At 48.0% G+C, this 22,393-nt stretch overlaps 1 protein-coding gene across 6 annotated transcripts in view; it reads left to right on the plus strand.

The window, feature by feature from the left end:
• PLXNA2 (plexin A2) overlaps window positions 1-17,129 on the plus strand; it is a 452,864-nt gene extending 435,735 nt beyond the window's left edge. For all 6 annotated transcript variants that reach the window (XM_065038658.1, XM_065038660.1, XM_065038659.1 and 3 more), the window contains 6 exons: window positions 4,355-4,454; window positions 6,176-6,366; window positions 6,957-7,126; window positions 8,733-8,945; window positions 9,701-9,851; window positions 10,730-17,129. In XM_065038658.1, the coding sequence (XP_064894730.1) occupies window positions 4,355-4,454; window positions 6,176-6,366; window positions 6,957-7,126; window positions 8,733-8,945; window positions 9,701-9,851; window positions 10,730-10,825 (921 nt within the window). In that variant the 3' untranslated portion in view covers window positions 10,826-17,129. The remainder of the gene's footprint in view (window positions 1-4,354; window positions 4,455-6,175; window positions 6,367-6,956; window positions 7,127-8,732; window positions 8,946-9,700; window positions 9,852-10,729) is intronic.
• The last annotated feature ends 5,264 nt before the right edge of the window (window positions 17,130-22,393 follow it).

Below are 22,393 nucleotides of genomic sequence, written 5' to 3' on the forward strand. Positions count from 1 at the left end.
GGCTACAGGGGAGGAAGAGGAGTCCCTGCCTTCCTCAGAGCCGTGCAAACATCACCCGATCTGATGCAAAGTGCAGGCTGCAGCGGCAGCTCGTCCCTCGTATCCGTGATCTTCCCACGTGGTGACTCTTGAGCATCGTGCAAGAAGAAGGGAAACAGAGCAAATATTTCAAGTAATTGTCACATGGGAGGGTTGATGAAGTGCTGTGGGGAAGTACAGGATGAGGCCAGCTCAAAAAATGCTGAATATCAGGGGCTGCTTTTTGACAGTGACATCAAACCTCATAAGTCCCAGACCTAGTCTTGCAAGCCAAGCAACAGTTTTGCCGCTAAAGCCATATAAAACGAAGCCAGACAATGAAGATGCACTGGCCAGGGTGGGTGAGATGACCTAAGAACTCGTTGCCATCTTTAGTTCTTGCATTTTTGCGTGTCCCAGGCTGCCCTGTGTAGGTGTGTATCTGTTGGAAAGGGCTTCATATGGTGTGTGGAAGATGGAAAGGGAGGTAAAGACAGAGCTGAGGAAGGTTTGGTTAAAGAGAATCAAAGGCTTTTACTCAAAGCCTGTCTGCAGCAGAGGATAACTGCATTAATTGGGACCTGTAACCTACTACTGTCCATCACTGCCTACACAGAAGTGTTTAGTATTTAATCTGGCATCTTTCCCTGCTTATACACCATCTCAAGTCCATCAGCGTGACTCACGCTGTGTAAGTTGAATGTGAGCCAGTATTGACAGGAGCCGTGCAATCAGGGAGCGAGGCAGAGAGAATGGCGTAAATATGCAAAGTGCATGTAAAACAGCACCTCGAGGGTCAACTTTTGCAAGCAGCCCGAAGGATTTAAACACAGATTACTGTGCTGTGCCTTAGGAGTTGTGCAGATGAATTCCATTGTTTCTAAAACCTGTTTTACCTGACAGTCGCAAGGGATTAACCAACCTGCAGGGAAGCAGCGAGACTTTATTATGCCTTGATCTTTCAAAGTTATTTTAAGGCAGTCGCAAGCGAAATCCCTGTTTGTCTGATGTGTGCTGGGTGCGAGGGGAGGGAGCTCTTTCATTTGAGTGCCTGTGGGAGAAACCCAGCCACAAGTTTACCCTGAAAATAACCAAAACCCTTGCAGCACTCAGGATGCTGCAGCTCTTCCTGCCATTGGGATGTCAGTTTTGCCTTGGAACAAACAGAAGTTTGCTGCCAAACATCTAAACAGGTACCACTTGCACGTGTCTCTCTGTGCTCTGGCCCGAGCTGTTTCAGCCATCAAAAGGAGCCAAGTTCTCTGCACTGCAATGGAAATCTTGTCAAGGCAGAGCTTTTGCCAAAAACAAACAGCTTTTTGGGGTTTTTTCCCCTTTTTTGGTATTCTTACCAGTTGTCTTTATTGTTGGTCAGATGCCCTCTGCTTCTGTCCGCTGACCTGAAGGCAAAGCAGTCTGTGGTTTTACCCGCAGTATTTGGAGATGCACACCTGGTAACACCAGGAATTTTGCAGTATTTTGGAGTATTTTGCAGTATTTTGGCAGGGTGCAGTCACCTTGGAGCAAAAGACCAAACCAGGCAGTTATTTAATTCCAAGAGATTCTCAGCTCCACACTTGGCTGCTGGATTTTGACACTCTTACTTTGGTTTTCTACATGTTTAAGATGATTAAAATACAATATGTATCTGCATCAACGGATAGAACGTATTTTTCATGGGGAGCCATCGTATGCAAAAGGCAGATTGGATTTAAAAGGAAAGATTCATCTTTCTGTAATATTTCTGAAGCACTTTATAGAATTATCTAGAGAACTGTATGCCTGCTGCTTATTTCTTAATTTATAAAAATAGATGTATAGGTTAAATAGGTGTGATTCTTTGTTAAATTATCTGGAGCTTCTAAACTAAGCTGTAAGGAATTGTATTCCATTTGTGTAGTATCCTTTTGGTTTCCTGGCTATTAAACTCCATGGGAGAGTCTTACCCCGCGTGGCTTTTACTCAAGAAAAATGAAACATTGAATTTAATATCGAATGATTTACAGTGTCTCATGCAGGGTTAACTCTGAGGCAGCAGAGCATGAATACCTGTCAGCCTGGAAGGGCCAAGAGGCTAGAAAACTATTTTAAAGGAAAAATTAGAAGCAGAGACGGAAGATTTGCATGGAAAATGAGACCAGGGAGCTGAGGGTGGCTTGGCCATGTGGCCAGCATCCTTGCTGCGTCGTCAGTGCATCCTTGCTGCATCATCACTGCATCCTTGCTGCGTCGTCACTGCATCATCACTGCATCCTTGCTGCATCGTCACTGCATCCTCACTACCCCCATGCAAATGCAGTTTTAGTGGCCGGGCTTCTGCACCCCTGCTCTCCCCGCTCCAGGTTTTGCTTCTCTTGAAGGTGTTTTGTGCAGCACGTTTCCAGCTTGTCGAAGAACTGGCATATTTATAAAGTTGTAAACCAGCCAGGCAGCTTCGCAGGCATCTCTGGGGTTTAATGGGAGTGTGGCAACAGCAGAGCGAGATGGGAAACGAATGTGTGTTCCATCTGATGCTAATTTACACGCCGGTGTTTTTTTAGCTGACAAGAGCCATTCGACCCAAAATTTAGAGAGTGAGAGTGCTCCATGCGTGTGTGGAATTGCTAATGCCTCTCTCCCAGTTAACCACAGCACTGCTGGAAATGGATCCCAGTGCGGCACTGGGGAGCTGCTGCCGGCGCGTTCAGGTTTCTCCCTCGTGAAATTCAACTGAAGTGGCAGCTAATAACAGCCTGAGAAAATAGTATCACCGCTGATTGTTTCTTAATAAATTCGATGAAGTGAGGCAGGAGCAGAAGGGGAAATAATAGAAGTGTTTGAAGTGTTTTGCTTAGAAATATCTCACTTTCATACTGTGAAACACGAGTCACCGTTATTTCCGCTATCACTAGCGCTAATAATTCTCATTTACATGAAACCTTTCATCATAATGGCAGCCAAAGTCGGGATGGAATTGACCTGCTGTGTGCAGGTCACTTGGGGGCAGCATTTTGTACAAAAACCTCTTCTGCTGGGGGAGCAAAATCTGGCTGCTGCCCCCGACTTGCCCTGGGAGCGAGTCCCTTGCAGGACTCGTGGCAAATAATGGAGGACTTAGCCCCAAAAGCGATTCCTCCGGCATGAAGGGGCATTTCTGCTGTACAGCTCTTGTAAGTGATGGGTTTGTTGGCCATTCCATAAGCCCACGAGATGCGGTGACTCCACTCGCTGCCCCCTGGCCATGCTGCACCACGGGCTGCAAGTTCAAGATTAAAAGACACTCAGGCCCGTTCCCTGGAAACCTGCAGATTCTTAATTAAGGGAAATAGGTTTAAAAACTTGCAGTGACTACTGGATTTATAGGGAGGATAAAATTAAACATGGCTACTAAAATCTGCTATAACAGAATCTTGTTAGCACTAATGTTCATTTATAGTTTGACTTGCAAGCATTTAATTCCTTCTCTGGTGCAGCAGAGGGGCTGACAATTTAATACCCTGAAAGATGGCTTGATGACTTGCCCAGCTGTAAATCAAACTTTTAAAGTTCCTAAAAATTGCTAAAATAAAAAATGGTTTAATAGGAATGCTTTATGGTCTGTAACGTTATTATAGCCATTTTACTCCCTCTGCATTGTTACTTTAATTGGATCACAACAATTCTTGAGATTCTCATTTTTATTGGAGAAAATGCAATCTTAAATCACAACGACCAAAAGCATCTTCAATACATCTTTTGATTTATCGCTCCTTTCCTCCAGCGCCTTTGCTGCAGAGCGGTTGCTGCCCCAGGACAGAGCTCCCCATGCCCTGGGGACCCCGTCCCGTGCACAGGATGGGCCCTGGGAACTCACCTGCCTTATCAGGGCTACAAAGACATTGAGGGGTCTGGAGCATCTTTTTGCCGAGGAAAGGCTGAGAGAGCTGGAGATGAGCAGCTGAGAGGGATCTGATCAATATGATCAATATCTCAGGGTGGGTGTCAGAGGATGGACCAGACTCTGTTCAGTGGTGCCCAACACCAGGGTGAGGGGCAACGGGCACAGACTGAAACACAGGAGGTTCCGTCTGAACATGAGGAGAAACTTGTTTGCTGGGAGGTGCCAGAGCCTGGCCCAGGCTGCCCAGAGCGGGTGTGGAGTCTCCTGCTCTGAGACATTCCAACCCGCCTGGACCCACCTGTGTGATCTGCTCTGTGACCCTGCGTGAGCAGGTGGACTGAGGAATCTACAGAGGTCCTGCAACCCCAACCAGCCTGGGGTTCTGTGACTCTGCAACCTGCATTTGCTGGATAAACAGCTGGTGATCGCAGTGCAGAAAGTGGATCTCACTGATCTTCTCTTCCTTCGCCTCCCCAGGTATCAGACCGCTCCGTTGTGGCTCTCGTTCCCAAACAGACCTCTTCCTACAATATTCCTGCTTCTGCCAGTATATCCCGGACGTCTATTAGCAGATACGGTAAGAAGCAGAGTGAAGGGCTGGGAGATGATGGCTCACGGATACAACTGGGCTGTGCTGCACATTTCAGAGCCAGCCTGGAGCTTGCGGCTTCACTTGAGAATGTATCTGGATGCAGCCAGTGTGGATGCTGCCTTTGTTGCAGGAGGGGCAACGCCTTAAGGGAATTAGGTGGGGAAAAAGCAGCAGCTTCCCCCAAAGAACCACACCACATCAGCCGAAATGGAAGTACTTTCATGCACCAAATAGCAAAAGTTCCTTGGCTTCTGTTTTTTTGCATCTATAAGCACAACAGCAAAAAGACCAGAGAAGCTGAGAGGAGAGAAAAGGAAATGCCAAGCACAACATGAGCAGCTTTTGGAAATGTGAGTCTTGGAAAAGCCCGGGGAAAAGCTTTTGGCTCAGAGGGGATGGATGCTGCAGAGCACCCAAGGGTGCAGCTTCATCACCCTTGCATGGCTGCACCCCAGAAAAGCCCGATTCCTTCATCTAATTCATCTCTTAGTTCCCGATTCCTTCATCTAGTTCGTCTCTTAGTTGGAGGATCCTGAATTCTTAGCTAATGGGTCAGAAGTGGGCAACGGCAATCTTAACTCTGCATGCTTGGATCTGCACACCCGGGAATTCACTATTTGCATAATAGCGGGCTCGGCACTCTGCAGAGGGTCCCTGAAGACACCGCAGCCCGAGTAAATGAGTCTGTGCGGTGCCAGGTGCACGTTTATAGCACTAAATCCCCAATAATCGCAATAATGTACTTCCATAAAAGGCAGCAGTGGCAAAATCTCTAGTGCGCTGATCTTTTATTATCTTTCATTTTACGGAGTGTTTTACAAACGAGGTGTCTCCTGGTGAACCCATCTCCTTCTCTTGTTTATAGCACCCAAAATAACATGGGGTTTACAGGACAGTCTTGAGGGGAAAGCCAGAAGAAAAGGTGTTTTTCCCTATGAGGTAGAGTCCAGCTGAGGGTCCAGTGCTTCCTGCAGTTCAGGTGATGGAAAATCCAAGGCTGGATCACACAACCTGAGTCCTCAGCGCTCCCTGATCTGTGTCAGATGGAAAAGCATTTGTAATCTATTGATATGAACTATCATTGCTCATGTGAAGATTAATACTTGTAATTGCGCAGACAGAATTTCAATTAGATGCTTATTTACTTCCCCCACTATATATCAATACAGAACTATGTTTAAAAATAGAATTACTAGATGCTTCCCTAGCTGTCCCACTGTCTGTCTCCTTAATTATATCAGCTGGAGCACTCATTTATCTAAGCCTTAATCAGGGATGAAAATCTAGCTAGTTTGGTAATGACTTGCGTATTTCCTTCAGCTGATTTATGATTGATCCCCTTACCCTTGCTGAGGAAGGTGAGCTAAACTTGAGTAAAATGCACAAGGTTCCCAGAGAACAAAGGAATTTAGTGAGAGGAAAAGAACTGGTTGAGCTTCTCAACCCCATGTCTCAGCTTGAAGACATCATGGATGGGGTCCATGGAGGTTATTTGCATTATTTGGGAAGTTAAATACAGGGTGTTTCAACAAGGTGGACCCAGTTTGTAATTTCAGGGTCTTTGCAATTGGGTCCGTCTCTTTGAGAAGGGATGGGGGAATGAAGAAGGGGTTTGCTTGGGGCATGACCAACTTTTCTTGGACTAGATGACCTTCAAAAGTCCCTTCCAACCCAAACTCTTCTACAATTCTCTTCCCATGGTTCAGACTCCACTTTCCGCTACACCGGCAGCCCCGACAGCCTGCGCTCCCGAGCCCCCATGATCACCCCCGACCTGGAGAGTGGAGTCAAGGTCTGGCACTTGGTCAAAAACCATGACCACGGAGACCAGAAGGAAGGAGACCGGGGCAGTAAGATGGTGTCTGAGATCTACCTGACCAGGCTATTAGCTACAAAGGTAACTGCTGTGCGCTAAGATCGCTTGGAGATCCTTCTAGATGCTGGGGGTCCTGCACGGTCCTTAATGATGCTTAGCTCCCGGGGGCGGGGGGACTGTCCCTTGTCCCTGCCAGGATTTCCTGGGCCCCAGACATTATGTGGCTTCTGGAGCAGCAACAGAAACACAGCCCAGATTTCCTCACACTGCAAAGTGATTGCTGCAATACTTCATTCTTCTGCACGGTATTAAAACACAAAGGGTTAGAGAGACGCAGCAGCGCTTTTGAATATTTAACCCGTTTCCCTGGCCAGAGAGAGTTTTCCTGCCTTTAACCATGTATTAATCACTGTAGATAATGCTTTTGAAAGCAAAATAAATTGGTTTAGGTTAGAAATAAAGAGAAGGTGCAGTAGCTGCAGGCTGGAGTATTCCCTGGGGGTCAGCATTCCTAAAGACCCCGAACTTATTTATTCCTGTGGGATCCGTGGCAGCATTTTGCGGGGCCGTGCAGAGCTGGCAATGCCATCTGGTGTCCCCTCCTGCCACCGCTGTTTAACCGAGCGTGTGCCCGTCCCTCCCTTCCCCTTCTCGGTCGCTGCTCCCATCAGGGTACGCTGCAGAAATTTGTGGACGACTTGTTTGAGACGCTGTTCAGCACCGTGCACCGCGGCAGCGCGCTCCCGCTGGCCATCAAGTACATGTTCGATTTCTTGGATGAGCAGGCAGATAAGCACGGCATCCACGACACCGATGTGAGGCACACGTGGAAGAGCAATTGGTAAGAAGGGAGGAGGGTGAAAGAGGGGGCATACTTGAGTATTGAGCAATTGAGCGTCCGAGGGAAACAGCAGAAATGGGGAAGAGCTTTGGGAAGGCTGGGAGTATCCAAGTCCCGTAGCTCCGAAGCGTGAGGTGAACCACAAAGCCATGATGATACTTTTCAGCCGCTGTCTCAGGTTTGGGGGTTGATCCTGGTTCCTGCTCCCCGTGCACACACGAGCTCAATCCCGCATTAATCCACAAGCCCCACAAATGTGAGTTCTCTGCTCGGGTGGGAGCTGGCGCTGGCTTTGGGCTGTAGATCCACACGCCTGGACTTTGGAAATAGGGTTTGCTGAGCCAGTTTGCTCACAGGGAGCAGGGAGGAGGTGACACGAGGGGAAGGAGCCAGCCCTGCATGCGGTGACATGGGCTGCAGCCGGGTTCAGCCTTCTCCAAACAACGGGAGCTCTCACGTCTCTGCCTCTGCCGTTATTTTAGGATTAAAAGCTCTGTGGGTTAGAAATTTACTTCTGCAAGGAGGAAAAAAATGTACCGAAAATGCTTGCTCCCCGAAGGTTTTGTATTTTCCCTCGAGTCCCTCATGGTTTAAAAAGCCTCTTAATCATCACGGCTGCGAAAGCTGGGTTCCCTGCTAAGGCTGTGGGAAGCGAAAAACAATTTCTTGAAAGCTTTAGAAGGAATTATTAGGATAAAAACTCTTTAATCACAAAAAAAAAAAAGAGACAAAGCAATAAAAAAGAAAGCGCCGACTGGCAAACGTTGCTCTGCCAGAGCGGTTGGACCGTGTGGAGCCCCCGTCCTTCCTTCTGCCCTGGGGCACGGGGGCTTGGGAGGAGGGTGAAAATTTGGTCTCTGAACTGACAGAACTGACGCTTTGGTTGGCTGCAGCATTCCCAGAAAGGGAATTTTGGTGGGGAGATAGGAGAAGGCCACTGGAGCAGCTCAAAGCAAGCAGGGGCTTGGAAGAGAGAAGTGGGGTCAGGGAAGCCAGGGTGCGCTGAGCCGCTCGCCTGCAGCGCAGCAAGAGTTAAGGCTGAAACCTTCCGCGCAGCTTGCTGGATAGATGGAGAGAGCTGAGACTTGAAAGGTAATAGAAAGCAGCAGCTGGTTTTTTGATCCTGCTATACAGCCAAAGAAAAAAAGGAATAATAATTTGCCTTTGATTGCAAAGGCCTCGGGATCTGGGGACAAAGCCTCTGATGCCTGCTGCACCGCTGGCAGGTGATGGGCTGCAGTGTGGCCAGGCAGCGGCTGATCGGTGCGGGGACGGCGGCACCGTTGACCCCCTCTCTAACGAACTGGGTTTAATGGGCTCCTCATGGAGACGCTTACCCGGTTCCACCGAGAGCCTCTCAGCTCTGCCCTGCACACTGTTCTGCGCAGGATCTGACCCCAGAGCAGCTCCCAGGCACACAGGGCAGCAGGTCCAGTCCAGGCATCTCAGGACCCATCACAGACAATCCAGGCAGGACTGGGCTAACTGGTGTGTGATGGAGGTGCTGCTCAGACTGCTGCTGCTTCCGACCATTTGTATTCTGCAGCAAATGTCTATTTGTAGCTTTTGCCTTAACCTCTAATTTTGTTCCTTGATTTCCCTACAGTCTCCCCCTTCGATTCTGGGTGAATGTCATCAAAAACCCCCAGTTTGTGTTTGATATCCACAAAGGCAGCATTACGGACGCCTGCCTCTCTGTCGTGGCTCAGACCTTTATGGATTCCTGCTCCACCTCGGAGCATCGTCTGGGCAAGGATTCTCCTTCCAACAAGCTGCTGTACGCCAAGGACATCCCCAGCTATAAGAGCTGGGTGGAGAGGTGAGAGGCAATAGGCAATACATGGGTCCAGGGCTGGCTTGGGTGCTCCAGTCCCATCTGACCTCCTGCACGGAGCAGCTTCGCTCTCAGTGGCCGAGGATGCAGCGCGGTGGCTCTTGCAGTAACCTGGTGGCACAGCCCAGCCCTGCTGAGCAGCTTGTTACAGACCAGGATCCCATTTTGCTCTATCATGGAACCGTTTAGGTTGAAGGGACCTTCCCAGCTCCCCGAGTGCCCCCCCTGCCATGAGCAGGGACATCTTCACCAGCTCATGTTGCTCAGAGCCCCGTCCAGCCTGGCCTGGGATGTCTCCAGGGATGGTTCATCCACCACCTCTCTGGCCAACCTGGGCCAGGCTCTCACCGCCCTCAGGGCAACAATTCCTTCCTCATGTCCAACCTGAATCTCCTTAGTTTAAAATCATCACCCTTCATCCTATTGCAACAGGCCCGGCTCAAAAGTCTGTCCCCATCTTTCTTATCAGCCCCTCTGAAGTACAGAAAGGCTGCAATAAGGTCTCCCTGGAGCCTCCTCTTGTCCAGCTGAACACCCAAACTCTCTCAGGTTGTCCTCATAGAGATATTCCATCCCCTGATCATTTTTGTGGCCTCCTCTGGCCCCTCTCCAACACTCCATGTCTTTCATAAAATGAAATTCCATCCTTTTCCCTGCAACGCTTAGTTTAAATCCCAAGAAGAGGGGTGTTTGGAGCCTCTGTGTTTCTCACGGCCGCCCTTGGCCCTTCCTTCCCACAGGTATTACGCAGACATTGCCAAGCTCCCCGCCATCAGCGACCAGGACATGAACGCCTACCTCGCCGAGCAGTCGCGCCTGCACTCTGCCGAGTTCAACATGCTGAGCGCACTCAACGAGATCTACTCCTACGTCAGCAAGTACAGCGAGGAGGTGGGTATCCCTGGGTGGGCACGGAGTTTGTGGGGGGATGAGATGCTCTGTGGGGTGGTGGGTCAGGCAGGGATCCCCTTGGTGCCCCCTTGAGCTTCATCTTCCTCCTCGATGCAGAACCACCGCATCTTTGCATCACTGCTGCCCCGCTCTGTTCTGTTTGTGCACAAATTGGTTCAGGTCCTGTAGTTTACTTCCCAGGGGGACTGAGGGCTAAAATGTTGTGGGAGCAAAGGCATCCCTCAGCTTTGGCATGCGCCCAGTGCAGCCCACTCCTAAATGCGGTGGAAAATCATCATGGCCCGGTGAAGCTCCCCAGAAACATCCCCGTCTTCTGGGAACAGTATGGTACAAATCCCATGTTGCAGTGACACAGGCTCCTGTTTGCAAAGAAGCCCTGGCAGCGTGAGCTCCTTTAATGAATGCATCACTTGAAACCAGGTTCTCGCCATCTGTTCCATCCCTTCATTTCAGTGTAAGAAGAACCTATTTTGCAATTAAGTCCATTAAAAGGAAGGGTTTTGTCATTTAATTGCATGTATACATTTGTGATACAATACCACAGCCATTTTCCGAGTAGGGTTTAAAAATCTCATAACTTTGTGCTAAATGAGACAAGAAATGTGGAGTCCAAGGTACAGCAGCAGGAACAACTGTGTTGTGTGGGTGACGTGCACCAAGCAGTCCGAGAGATCGATGAGAACGGCGAAGTGCTCATCACGTTGCTTTGCGTTCTGTTATTTAAGTCTCACGCGTCCACATTTCACGTTGCTCACGTCTTGCTGCCCACCCACCTCTACCACCCCCTCTCACACACTGACTTCTTTCTCTGTTTGGGTGTTTTTTTCCCCCATCCCTTCTTATTTTCTCTGTACCAGCTCATTGGGGCTTTGGAGCAGGATGAACAGGCACGTCGGCAGCGTCTGGCATACAAAGTAGAGCAACTTATTGGTGCCATGTCTATTGAGAGCTGAAGAATGGCCGCGGAGCTCACGAACAGCAAAGGGCAGAGGTTTGCACGGACTCTCGGGAATTAAGAGGGAGAACAAGCAGGAATTAAGAGCAAGAACAAGCAGGAAAGGTGCTGGACACATCTCAATACCAAGGCTCTTCTGGAGGGAGCAGAGACTGTCCCAAGGACTGACTGTGTTCCAAATCATTCAGGATCCGGTTTGAAAAGGCAGGAAGAGGAAAAGACAAATCATCTCAATCAAAGTCAAATCAAGATGGATCATTCTTTTTGAGCATACGTGGGAAGAAGGAACCTGGAAAGTCTGGATGTCTCCATAACTGCTGCTTTGCATGAAAATTGTTTGATGTATATTAGAAAACTAACTTGAATTAAAGGGTTTTTTGAAAAAAAAAAATAAAGAAAGGAAGAAAAAGAAACAAAAAAATAGAGCAGAAACACAGAGGCCACAGAGATAATCCTGGCAACAATCTCTGAATCCTGTCCTCGAGAGAACCTGAGGATGCGGCTCAGAAATGCTGTGAACAGACTCTTATGCCAATTGGAAAGTCTGGAAAACCGAAATTCTCTTCTTTTTGAGATCTTATAAAAAATTACGAGCACAAGTTTGCACCACACCGTTTTACACGAGTGAAATAGCAGTTTAGCCAGAAAATAGTTCAGTGGCTGAGTAACTTATAGGCACTAGAAGGAACTATACTCAATTGCAAAACCATCAGATCATCCAACCTGTCTTGAAATCCAGCTTTATCGATGTATTTATATAGTGTCAATATATATCTATTTTTTTTAAATCCCGTTTACTGATGAACGCGGGAAGATCTTGATTTTAAGCGCTTTCCCCTTTTCCAGCCCCGTTCGGCCTCGCGGGGCGCTGGTGCCACCACAGTGACCTGGCGGTGCTGTGGCCATGGTCACGGTCACGGCCATGGTCATGGCCATGGTCACATCCAGCCATGGTGGGCATGTTGCTGCTTTCTGCTGGTACATTTGCGCAGAAGCCTCCAGCCACCCTCTCCCCACCGGGCAGAGCTGCGGTGAAACCTCCCCGGTTGCGTTTTAGGGCGGTTTCTGGCAGCTGCCTCTTATTCCTTGCAGTAAATAAGACAACAAACCCCCAATGTTTACAGTGTTTACAGTGAGCGATACTTGAAAAGACTGGCCAGAGTGAGATGAGATATTTATCGCTTTTCTGTTTGATTTGCAGAGCTGATCAGCACGGGCTCCCTTTGCGTTTCTCTGCCAGCGTTCGCGGTGCTGCCTGGGGTCACGTTCAGGATTTGAATTTCCACTGGGGAAGGGAAGGAAATCTTTGCTCCAGGCAAGGGAAAACCTAAACCAGTGTTCCAGTGGCCAGCTAGTGCTGCTGTCTTGTCTCCGTCTCGGCGTCTTGTTGTGATATTCAGTTCCTCGCTGGCCCCCACGGCGTGTGTTCATGTGGCCAGTGACAGGCAAATGTTTGTCAGTGTTGTTTCTTTAAAAAGACACCAAAGCTTATGTGTGTCCCTTCGTAGAGTGCCAGGAGGGGAAGGAACGCTGTAAATATTTCTCCCTGTAATAAATATTGATATTTGTGCAGGCTGCAGCGGGGAGGACAGGGCGATGAGGTGTAATGGAAATATAAGTATTGACTGCGTGAGCGTGGCGGGGCTGTGCAGACTGGGACCTCCGTTTGCAGCCAGCGGGTGTCGAAGGAAAATCCATTTTCGTATCTGTCCCCTCCTCCATGGTTCCTGCCCAGAGAAGCCCTGGGGGGGTCCCCATGGGCTGCACCAAGAGAGCTGCCGGCTTTCAGCCTTGGGACACAGCCCTAAGGGGAACCAGCGACAGCGAGAGGCGCGTAGGGAAATACTCAGGAAACTTGTTGGTTTAATTACCGTTCAGTAAAAGCCATGCCAAGTCCGCTTTCTTTTGGTAATCCACTTTTGTGATTTTCTCTGGGCCCTATTAATGCTCTGGAAGAAAATACTGATAATCATCAACCTCGTGCAATAAGTTCTTGACATTTACAACGGCCTGAGCTTTGGAACTGGAGGGCTGGGGTTTACTGAGGCAAGGAGAGAGCTGCCAGGAACAGACTGAGAAGCAGAGCAGGATTCGTGCTGCCCGTTGTTGGGAGAATTCCCTTCCCAGGGATCCTTCTCCTGCACAGTGAATCTCATTTTAAAGACAGAAAATGTGCAAATATCCAGGTTGCCCTGTTAAATTCTGGTGAATGAGCCCGCCCTGCTCTTTGCTGGGGTGTTACCGGAGATTGCGGAGTGTCAGGTTTTGAAATCCTCCAGGTCTCGTTTATTACGGGTTTCTGTTAACTGCTGTTCACAGTGATCCGGCACGCAGCTTATTTGAGTGATTTCTGGAGCTGTATTCTAGTTGTGGGCATTGTCTTGGGTATTCATCTGAAAATCGCTCACCAAATTCTTACGGTACCCTGAAACCCAAAGAAAACACTCCAGACAGTCTCCATATGCTTCTAAATATTGATCTGAGTAGTTATCTCTGCAGGATTCACAGAACGTGAGTACTGCCCGAAGCAAAGACCTGGCTTTTCATCCCCCTGGGGGCTGGTCAGTGTGTGCTTGCCCTACAGCCCTGTGGTTCTCTTATCTTCACATCTATCTGAGAGGCTTTTGCGTAGCCGCTTTTAAGTCTCCTTTGCTCCTCCTGCTCTCTGCCCTCTGGCCAGGAACACCCCATAAAAGAAAAATAAGACGTGTAGATGAGGTTCTTGGGGACGTGGTTCAGTGCCAGTTAGGTTAACAGTTGCACTCAGTGACCTTGAGGGTCTCTTGCAACCAAAATGATTCTATAAGCATTTAGTCATTCCCCCTTCCCTAGTGTTTTCTGAGCAAAGGCAAAGGTCCCCAATCATCCCCGGGGCTCCAGGTGCTCCATGTGCATTAAAAGAATCCAACATGGCTAAACACGGGATGTGTATTCCATGAATACACCAGAGCACTAAGGAGAGGTGGACTTGGATTTTTGGTGCTGGGGGAGGAATTTGAGCAGAGGAGGAAAAGGGAAAGCAGCAGGAGCACTTTGCAAACCAGTAAGTTGTCACACTTCTAACAGGCTTCCGAAGGATGCAGCAGAAGAGTCTCTTCTTCATCATCTGAAAAGGCATTAGGAGGATGGTGTAGGCAAGAGCACGGTGCTGGCTGGAAGGGGCAGCCTGTAAATAATCTACCAAGTGACTGCTTGTGGTGGTTGACATGAATTATGGATCTTAACAGGCAATTATATGGAACAAAGCAACTTATCCCCTTGGGACAAAGGACTTGTAATCTATAGCCCTGTTTGCATCCAGCTTTTCAGTTATTCTGTTGGGAAGAGGGAGCTTCAGATCTCAAAATGGCATTTTCTTCACCCTTGCAGCAAACTGGACTCGAGATTTGGTCAGGAGGGGGCAATGACTTTGCCTTAGATGAAACGATTTCACATCCCTCTCATTGCCCCCTTCCTCCTGCAAGGCCAGTTGGTGTTTTGATTCTCCAGTTCACTTCATTTCAGGTATTTCGACATCAAAGTGGGAGACGTCATTTTCTGGAATCTCTCTGCCTGGTGTCACCGCTTAAATAATTCTATTTAATCTTCTGCTCATGAGCTATCAAAGCACCCACTCCAAGGGGGAGCAAGGTGCTAATCAAACGCTTCTCCACCTTGAAAGCCTTTATTAAAAACCCATATACAAGAGTCTAACTTACAGGCAAGCTTGTCTCCTCCGCATGAGCCCTGCTGTGGAGCACCATAATGCTGCAGCCCACCAAAGTCCAGAGGATGTGGACATCAAGTGGTCCACGCTTTGCCATAAAGGATGGATTTATGTTTAATGGGAGGTGGGAGAGATGAGCATGGCCAAAGCACTGGAGCCTCTGGGGGATCCAGCACGGACCAGTTCACAGCTGCATGAAAACCCAGTGGGAACCAGCGCTGAGAAGTAAAATCCACTTGCCATGGGTGGGCAGCATCCCAGGCAGGGGAGGTTCATCCTGAAGGATGCTGGACGTGGCCGTGCCGTTCAGCGATGCCTTCCCGCAGGGTCTCAGTGCTGTGGCGCGGTGGGGATGGCGAGTGCGGCCGCTCGACACGGTGGCACCAGAGACCTTCATCACAGCAGTGCCTTCAACACACTGTCTTAAAATCCCAACAGCCCGTCCCCACCTAAGTTCTCTCCCCTACCCGCAACTGGACTTTACCAAAAAAATGTCACAATGTAGGAAACAGTTTGGGTGGGCACGTAGAGGACTAAAGCAAGAGGACTTAAAGCTCTGGGGCCGCGTTCCTGTGCGCTGCTGGCTCCGAGCACCTCGGATAAGTCATTTAAGTCTGTGTGGAAAGGGTCGGAGCGCTTCCCTCCTCCGGTGGGCATGACCTACAAACAAGGTCTTATTTCCAGAAGTCCTGAGCAGCCAGCGGGGATGAGGAGAGACCTGCCCGCTGCTCTCACCCTGTCCCCGGAGCAGCAGGTTGGCAAAGGGCAGAGCAGGTCCCAGCACGGTGCCCGTGATGCTCCTGGAGCTGGTTCCCTGGAGCAGCCCAGTCACTGGCTCATCTCCATCCCCTTTCTAGTGCTGTCAGAGCCACCGGGACTCAGCTCACCAAACTAAATGGAACTCGGATAGACTTGACTTGAATAAGCTGGGACATCAGGGGAAGCTCACGAGTGACTGGACCCTGGAGAAAAAAAAAAATAATATTAAAAAAAAAAACGTTCAGAGAAGGATAAACGACATCAAAGAGGCATTAAAATGCCACAAAGCTTCAGCCATCCTATTTCAGAATTGCATTTGTACCATAAACCACAAGCCAATAACGCAGGGAGCTGCGACGTTGTATATAGTTGCGTACTAGGTAGAGCTCGGTGAGCAGTTCCGTCTGTTTAGTGAATGTGTCTTCGGTGAAAACTCCCGCACCGCCCCGGCCTTCACCCAGGGCCACCAAAACCAGCGGGTTGGAGGCCAAAGGCGAAGTGCTGGTGGCAGCTAAGAGGCCACCCAGCACCCGCATGGACAGGATGCTTCTTTTCTTTTTAATTAGACCTTCGGTGGGGAAATAATCAGAGTAAAAGATGCTGGTGTGCACTGCGAAGAAGATGCCGCTCGGGATCCGCTGAGCCAAGCAACCACGAATGTGCAATTTCAGTGTAGGCTGGGGCAAGTCAGTTTTGCAGGGGAAGAGGATGGGGGTCTCCAAAGCAATTTTTGTCACCCGAAAGGCTTTGTCCAAAGCCTCTATTTGCCATGAAGAGTCCCCGGCTTTGGGTGGTGGTCTCGTTCTGGGCAAGGCACGGCAGAGCGGCCGGTGTCCCCGCTGTGAGCACGGGGGTGTCCGTGTCCTTCTTCTTTCAGATCCTGTTTGCCCCTGTGTTACCCGTTCCTCTCCTTTCTTTGTAAAAGTGGAATATAATACTGAAAAAATAGACGTTCCTGCAGCTTAGAACGTGCTCAAAAGACCTGCAGGGTCCATCCAATTGCATGGACAATATCCCAAACTCTCTGAGCCTCCTGAGGCTGCCAAATCAAATACGAAATCTCCCGTATGGCCTTTTCTTTGAGATTTTTTTTAATACCTCTTATTTGAAATAAGCTTGGAAGTTTATGCAATAGCTTCTCCATGGGATGTTTCAGTCTCACGGACCAAGCGGCGGAAAAGCGCGTCTGCAAGAGGAGCCGACGGAAGGTAAATGAGCTGATTTTGCCACGTTATTTCATAGCTTCGAAAGATACTGTAGTAAAATATCCTTCTCTTACTGATGAGTGTTTCTGTGCTAATGGCACCTTGGGGGCCGTTAGGAGAAGTGGTGGGAAGCAGCAAGGGGAAGGGAATGTACAGGTACTCAAACTGGTGGAGTCCCCAAAACTGTCACAGAATGTAGAGATATCAGCCGTGGAATCGGTTCTGATTTCTTCTGCCCGTCCCCCCCCTAAAATATAAATCCATGCCAGTTTTAGGGGATTTGTGTATTGACAGGAACAATGAATTGGTTTGTATCCATACCCATTCCACCGTATCGTTCTCTGGCTCCTCCCCTCCCCGTTATACTTGACACACTGGAGTTCTGTATTATATTTTTTTTAAGATGATTGTCTGTTTTTTTTGTTGTTTTTACAAGTGTTGTGGAAAAAAAATGTAAGAAAGTTTAAGTATTTAAAAATGTTCCAAGGATAAAAAAAAAAAAAGGGGGTTTTGTTATTATTCTAATATATTATTGTGTACCTATTGTAAATATGAAACACTCCTATTTTGCAAGCCAAGGACTCACTTTGTACTGTTGTTATATATAAATAAAGTTTACTGGTTAAAAAAGCCTTCCTGAGCAATTCCTTATTTTCTAACGTATTTACTGTATAAGCTGAGTCTACGGGTGAGAAATATTTACTTACTGAATCACACCAGCAATAGATGGGCACTGGAAATCTGGAAATAACCGCAATCCAGTGATTCTGGGGGTGCAGCTGGGTTGGATGGGGGTCTGGGATTGCCCCTGCGCTTCACCCTTGGAAAAGCAACTTTCCCCATTGCAGCAGGGATAAATTTTCCAGTAATAAATGCAAAACCAAGCGCATTGGATGCAGGGAGGCTCTGTGGGACTGAGCGATGCTGCAGGCAAACGCTGTTTGCAAATAAAAGGCCTGGATAAGTTTTTAATGTCTTTTCCCCTCCTTGAAGTTATCAGTCCTTAAGGTAAAACGCATTTGCTTCCATTTCATAAATTCAAGCTAAAATTGTAGCGAGCGCTGAGAGGCACGAGCTGAGCAGTAGGAATCAGCAAGTGCCTTCTTCAGCAGCTGTCTGTCAACTTTAATGACCAATATGGTTGCAATTACAGCAATGAACTTTCTCTAACAGCCCCAAATTACTCTGGATGATGGTAAGTGACAGAAAAATTGAGACCCTTAAGGAAGCATTAGAAAAGAAACGTGGGGATCTGGAACAAGAGGTCTTACTGCTTTTTCTGAAGGATTTTAGGGTTTGTTTTTTTCCTTTCTAAATTAGGTACTAAAGAGGATCAATCTAACCCAGGAGGAGAAGGCACAGCACACTGTGGGTCACAGCAGGGAGTTCAGTGCTGCCCCAAGATGTAGTTTTTGCACAGACATTTGACAGTGAATCCGCTTGTTTTAGTGTCGTGCAAACAGGGCGATGTGGAGCTGCTCCCGTTTGAAGCCAATGCAAATATATCCCGTCAGCGCAGCAATCTGCTCCTCAGGCAGGTTATTTTATCTTATTCTCCTCAAATTGAGAGCCAAGATTGACATGAACCTCAGGAAGGCAGCTGGGCCACATCCTGCCGCCTCCCAGTTTAAACCAGTAGATTTTAACCTCAGCAGATCAATCCCATGGGCTCTCTGATGCTGGGGGTCCTGTAACCGGTCCAGCGCAGAACTGGAATTCTCTGTAATATTCCTCCAATATTGAGTCAATTTTTACATGGATTATTGAAGTTAGGGAATCAAAGAGGAAATGATTGTTTTTCACTTGTACCTTGGGTTAGTCTAAATTTATACCTACAATAAAATACAAACAGATCTGAGGTTCCCAGGGCTTTCCTAAGGACTGGAGGACCAAGATTAAAATACGCGTAGATCTGAGGTTCCCAGAGCTTTCCTAAGGGCTGGAGGACTGAGATTAATATACAAACAGATCTGAGGTTCCCAGAGCTTTCCTAAGGGCTGGAGGACCATCTGAGGTTCCCAGGGCTTTCCTAAGGGCTGGAGGAGCGGGGTGGGCTATTATATGTTCCAGGGGACCTCTGGAGATGCTGATCTTGCTGGTGGCCATTGGGTTGTAGTGGAGGATGGCTCTTGCCAGGACACATCTCCACCCCATGCGTGACCTTTAAGAGATCATTGACTCGTTCAGCCCAGCAGAGGCAAAAGAAACTTCAATGCGAATCGACAGCATTAACCATGGTGTCATTTGTATTCATCCGCACCTTGTTAATATATGTAATATAATAAGTGTACTCAATTAAAAATTACATTTTATCTAGCACGCGCTTCACAGGGCTCAATCGGCACTGACAAGGTCAAGTGGTGCTTAATAAAAGTTGTATAAGATGCAGATGGTTTAGATGCCTCTATCATTTTCCATGTCCGAAGAGGGAAGAGCCACAAAGCTGCGCTTTGGGAGGCAAAAAGTTCGAACCTGACTTATGTAAGGTTGTGGGTTGGAGCGAATATCCCAACGGAAAGCACCTGGTACCACCTGTGCTGGGGGACCGCGGCTCTGTGGGCGTCTTGGGCAGCTTTTCTCTCTCAAACAACAGCAAACCACAATTTACCCTCCATCCCCCCATTTTCGCTTTGTTTGTGCTCCCTCCCGGAACCCCTGAGAGCAGCTTTTGTTTCACCTTCGGAATAGATGGGATTGCCCTGTTGGTTAATCACTGGCGCTCTGTAAATAGTAGACAGGATTTTGGACAACCCAGCGCTGGCTTTTCAAGCCTGGTTATCAGGGCGAGCTAATGGAGGTGACACTTTCAATTATCAAATACAATCCTGGCATTAATATTGACCTGTTTAAATTCCAGCATCTTTTCTCCTCTGTGAATGCTTAGCTAGAGGGTGACATATAATTGTATGTAATCAGACAGCAATCTTAAACTGGCAGTGATAACCACACAAATCTTGCTTTTTATTCCAATAACCATGCGTGTTCTTGTTATATTTAAGTGGCTAACTCAGTCATAATGGAAATTTAGCTTAGTGTTGAGTGAACATTTTGCTTAAAATGGAGCACATGACTAATGTTAAAACACATCCTCCCTAATCCAGAATTACTTTGTGGGATGCTCAGGACCCCAGGTCAAGCTGGAACCTGAAAAGTATTAAAGTTGTAATGGAGGATTCTGGTCTGACATCAACAGGATGAAAAGTAGCTTTGAGATCTTCCAGAAGAGAAATCTTGTATCTGCTCCAGTATATTGATGTGTTTGCGCAGGCAAGTGTATATAAAAATAATGTGGAAGTATTATAACACAATATAAAAAATAGATGTACAGCATAATGCAACATGAACATGTCTATATCTGTTTATATCGAGAGTATACCCCAGGGTTCATGTTAAACTTAAAACTGAAAGTATTGATGCCAAAGTAAAGGATTTGTTTTTCTTTCTAAATAATGGTTATGAAAATGGAAACCACTCAGGCTTTATTGTCACTTCATAATTAACTCCAGTGAAGGAATCTAATTACAAATGTTCAATTCTGCCCCATGGCAAAGTGTCTAAGAAAAGGAAAGGGTGGCCAGGCTTAAACAACTCAGGTAAAAATTAACTCTATGGTGATACTGATAATTAAGAATGTCTCTATCAGCTTGTCTGAGTGTTAATGAATCAGGCTGTTCTTTTCACATTTGATTACTGGAGTTTTACAACTGCCATTTTGCCCCTATTGCTCCTGGAAAAAGGCTCATCTATGGCCTGAGCACCAGGAATAATGTTTGGGGGTTAATAAATAGATCCGCTCTTTCCCGAGGTCCTAAACTGGGTCCCCATGGGGCTGTGCCTGTGTCCTCATCTCACACCACCTCTGTTTTGGAGCAGGCCTGAAGGACTCGTAGCAGCATAAAACACAAAACAGAGGGTTTCTGCTTTGTAGCCCATTTAAAACAAAATTATCAATGGTCAGTATAATTTGAAAACTGCCCTTCTGCGTTGGTGCTTTGCTTGGCTCAGGCCTCGCCATGAGCAGGGACATCTTCACCAGCTCAGGTTGCTCAGAGCCCCGTCCAGCCTGGCCTGGGATGTCTCCAGGGATGGTTCATCTACCACCTCTCTGGCCAACCTGGGCCAGGCTCTCACCACCCTCAGGGCCAACAATTTCTCCCTCATGTCCAGCCTGAATCTCCCCTGTTGTGTTTTAAAACCATCACCCCTTTTCCTATCACAAGGGCCGCTGACACCCAGCTACAGGCTAAAGCAAAGAGCCCAGCACTGGGACCTCCAGCTCCGTAGACACAAAAGCTGGAGCTCCCACAGCCTCCTGCTGTTTCAAAGCAATAAATCTACATTTACTCCTGCAGCGGAATTATTCTCCTCTGTGGTTCACTCCCAGCTTTGCTGTTGCCTTTCCATGTGAGCAAACTGCGTGCCACCCCTCTGAAAAATACAACGGAGCTGCTTTCCCATCCCTTAATGCAGGTGCTGGGAGATTTTTAATTGGATTTGGAGAGGCTGAGATGAAAGGCACTGCGGGAGCAGCGGGGACATTCATTAGCCGAGGCCCCGCTGGGTGCCAGGGCTGGCTCTGGACACTCGCACCCGTTGTGGCCGGGGGGACACGGGGACACGGGGCTGGGCTGCACGACATTGTCATTCTGTTCCAGCCACCGCCAGCTGCCCGGAGAGGAGAAAGCCTTTTCTCTTTTGTTAGCACTCCATTAGGCTGAGCTTTGAGGAAAAGATATAAATGCTTAAAACTTCTTTTTCTTTCTTTTTTCTTGCCATGTTCAGCCTTCACAAAGGGAAGTGTTGGGATGATCTCGGGGGGAGAGTTGCTCTCGCACGAGTTTTTAAGCGTTCTTTTGACGTTCATTTGATTTTTGCGGCAGACACCTTCAATCTCTCTGAGCTCGCCACAAAGGCATTGCCTCGGGCTGTACAGGAGTTTATAGACTAGGTCACAGACCTCATGCATGTTTTATATGTGCTCAAAGAGCGTTTTAGCCTTTGACAAGCACAGGTCAGAGTGCCAGCACCCTGCCCGAGAGCAAAGTGGCTCAGGGCAAGTCACACGGAACTAATCCACCAAACAAATAGATCAAGCACCAGAAAGACTCAAATCCACTTTGGGAGAGAACTCGGAAGGACGGCTCTGTGCGTGGTCTGGCCTTTTTGTCGACACAAGTAGAAGCAGGACGATGGCCTGATGCTTCCAGAAGGATTACAAACTGCTGGCTGCGAGGCTGGCAGCAAAATAACAGCCCTGGACAGCAGCTCCTCTCATGCTAATTGCTGGAATTCACCTCTCCTGCTGCAGACATATAAGAGAGATAGCTCTTCTAGAAGATGTTACCCCAGCTGAGCTGAATCACCTTCTGGAGATGCTGTAATTTGCCATCCAGTACACAAGAACAGTATTCATCGAGCAGGAGTTGGAGCAGCAGGGTGCTGCCAGGGCTCGGTGTGTACTGGCCATGGGAAATGCATCCCCAATGCTAATTTACACACATACACGAATAAATCAACTGTCTCTTGGTACAGGGTTGCTAAGGGCGCTCTGTGGGGAGCTCACTCCCAAGGATGCTCCTCTGAAACAAGGCAGAATCTCTTTCTCCATCCTCAGAGGAGCTGGTTGGTGGCAAAGCCAATAGCCCAGTGCACGGGCTGGAGGATTAGCAGGTTGGTAATGGATATGGGTTGAGTAATAATCTGTGGAGTGATTAGTATGGATGTGATTTTTGGATTATTAAGGATGCGGCAGAGCTGTCTGCTCAGAAAAGATGTTTGCACTGACCAGTTTGAACGCAGTGACCGTTACCTTAATGCTGTGATTAAAGCCACATTTAAGACACCTCATTGAGTTACAGTGTAAGAGTGAATTCTTGAAACCTGCAGCAAGAAATAT

The sequence above is a fragment of the Columba livia genome, chromosome 22 (assembly GCF_036013475.1).
Source record: "Columba livia isolate bColLiv1 breed racing homer chromosome 22, bColLiv1.pat.W.v2, whole genome shotgun sequence".
NCBI classification, from domain to species: domain Eukaryota; kingdom Metazoa; phylum Chordata; class Aves; order Columbiformes; family Columbidae; genus Columba; species Columba livia.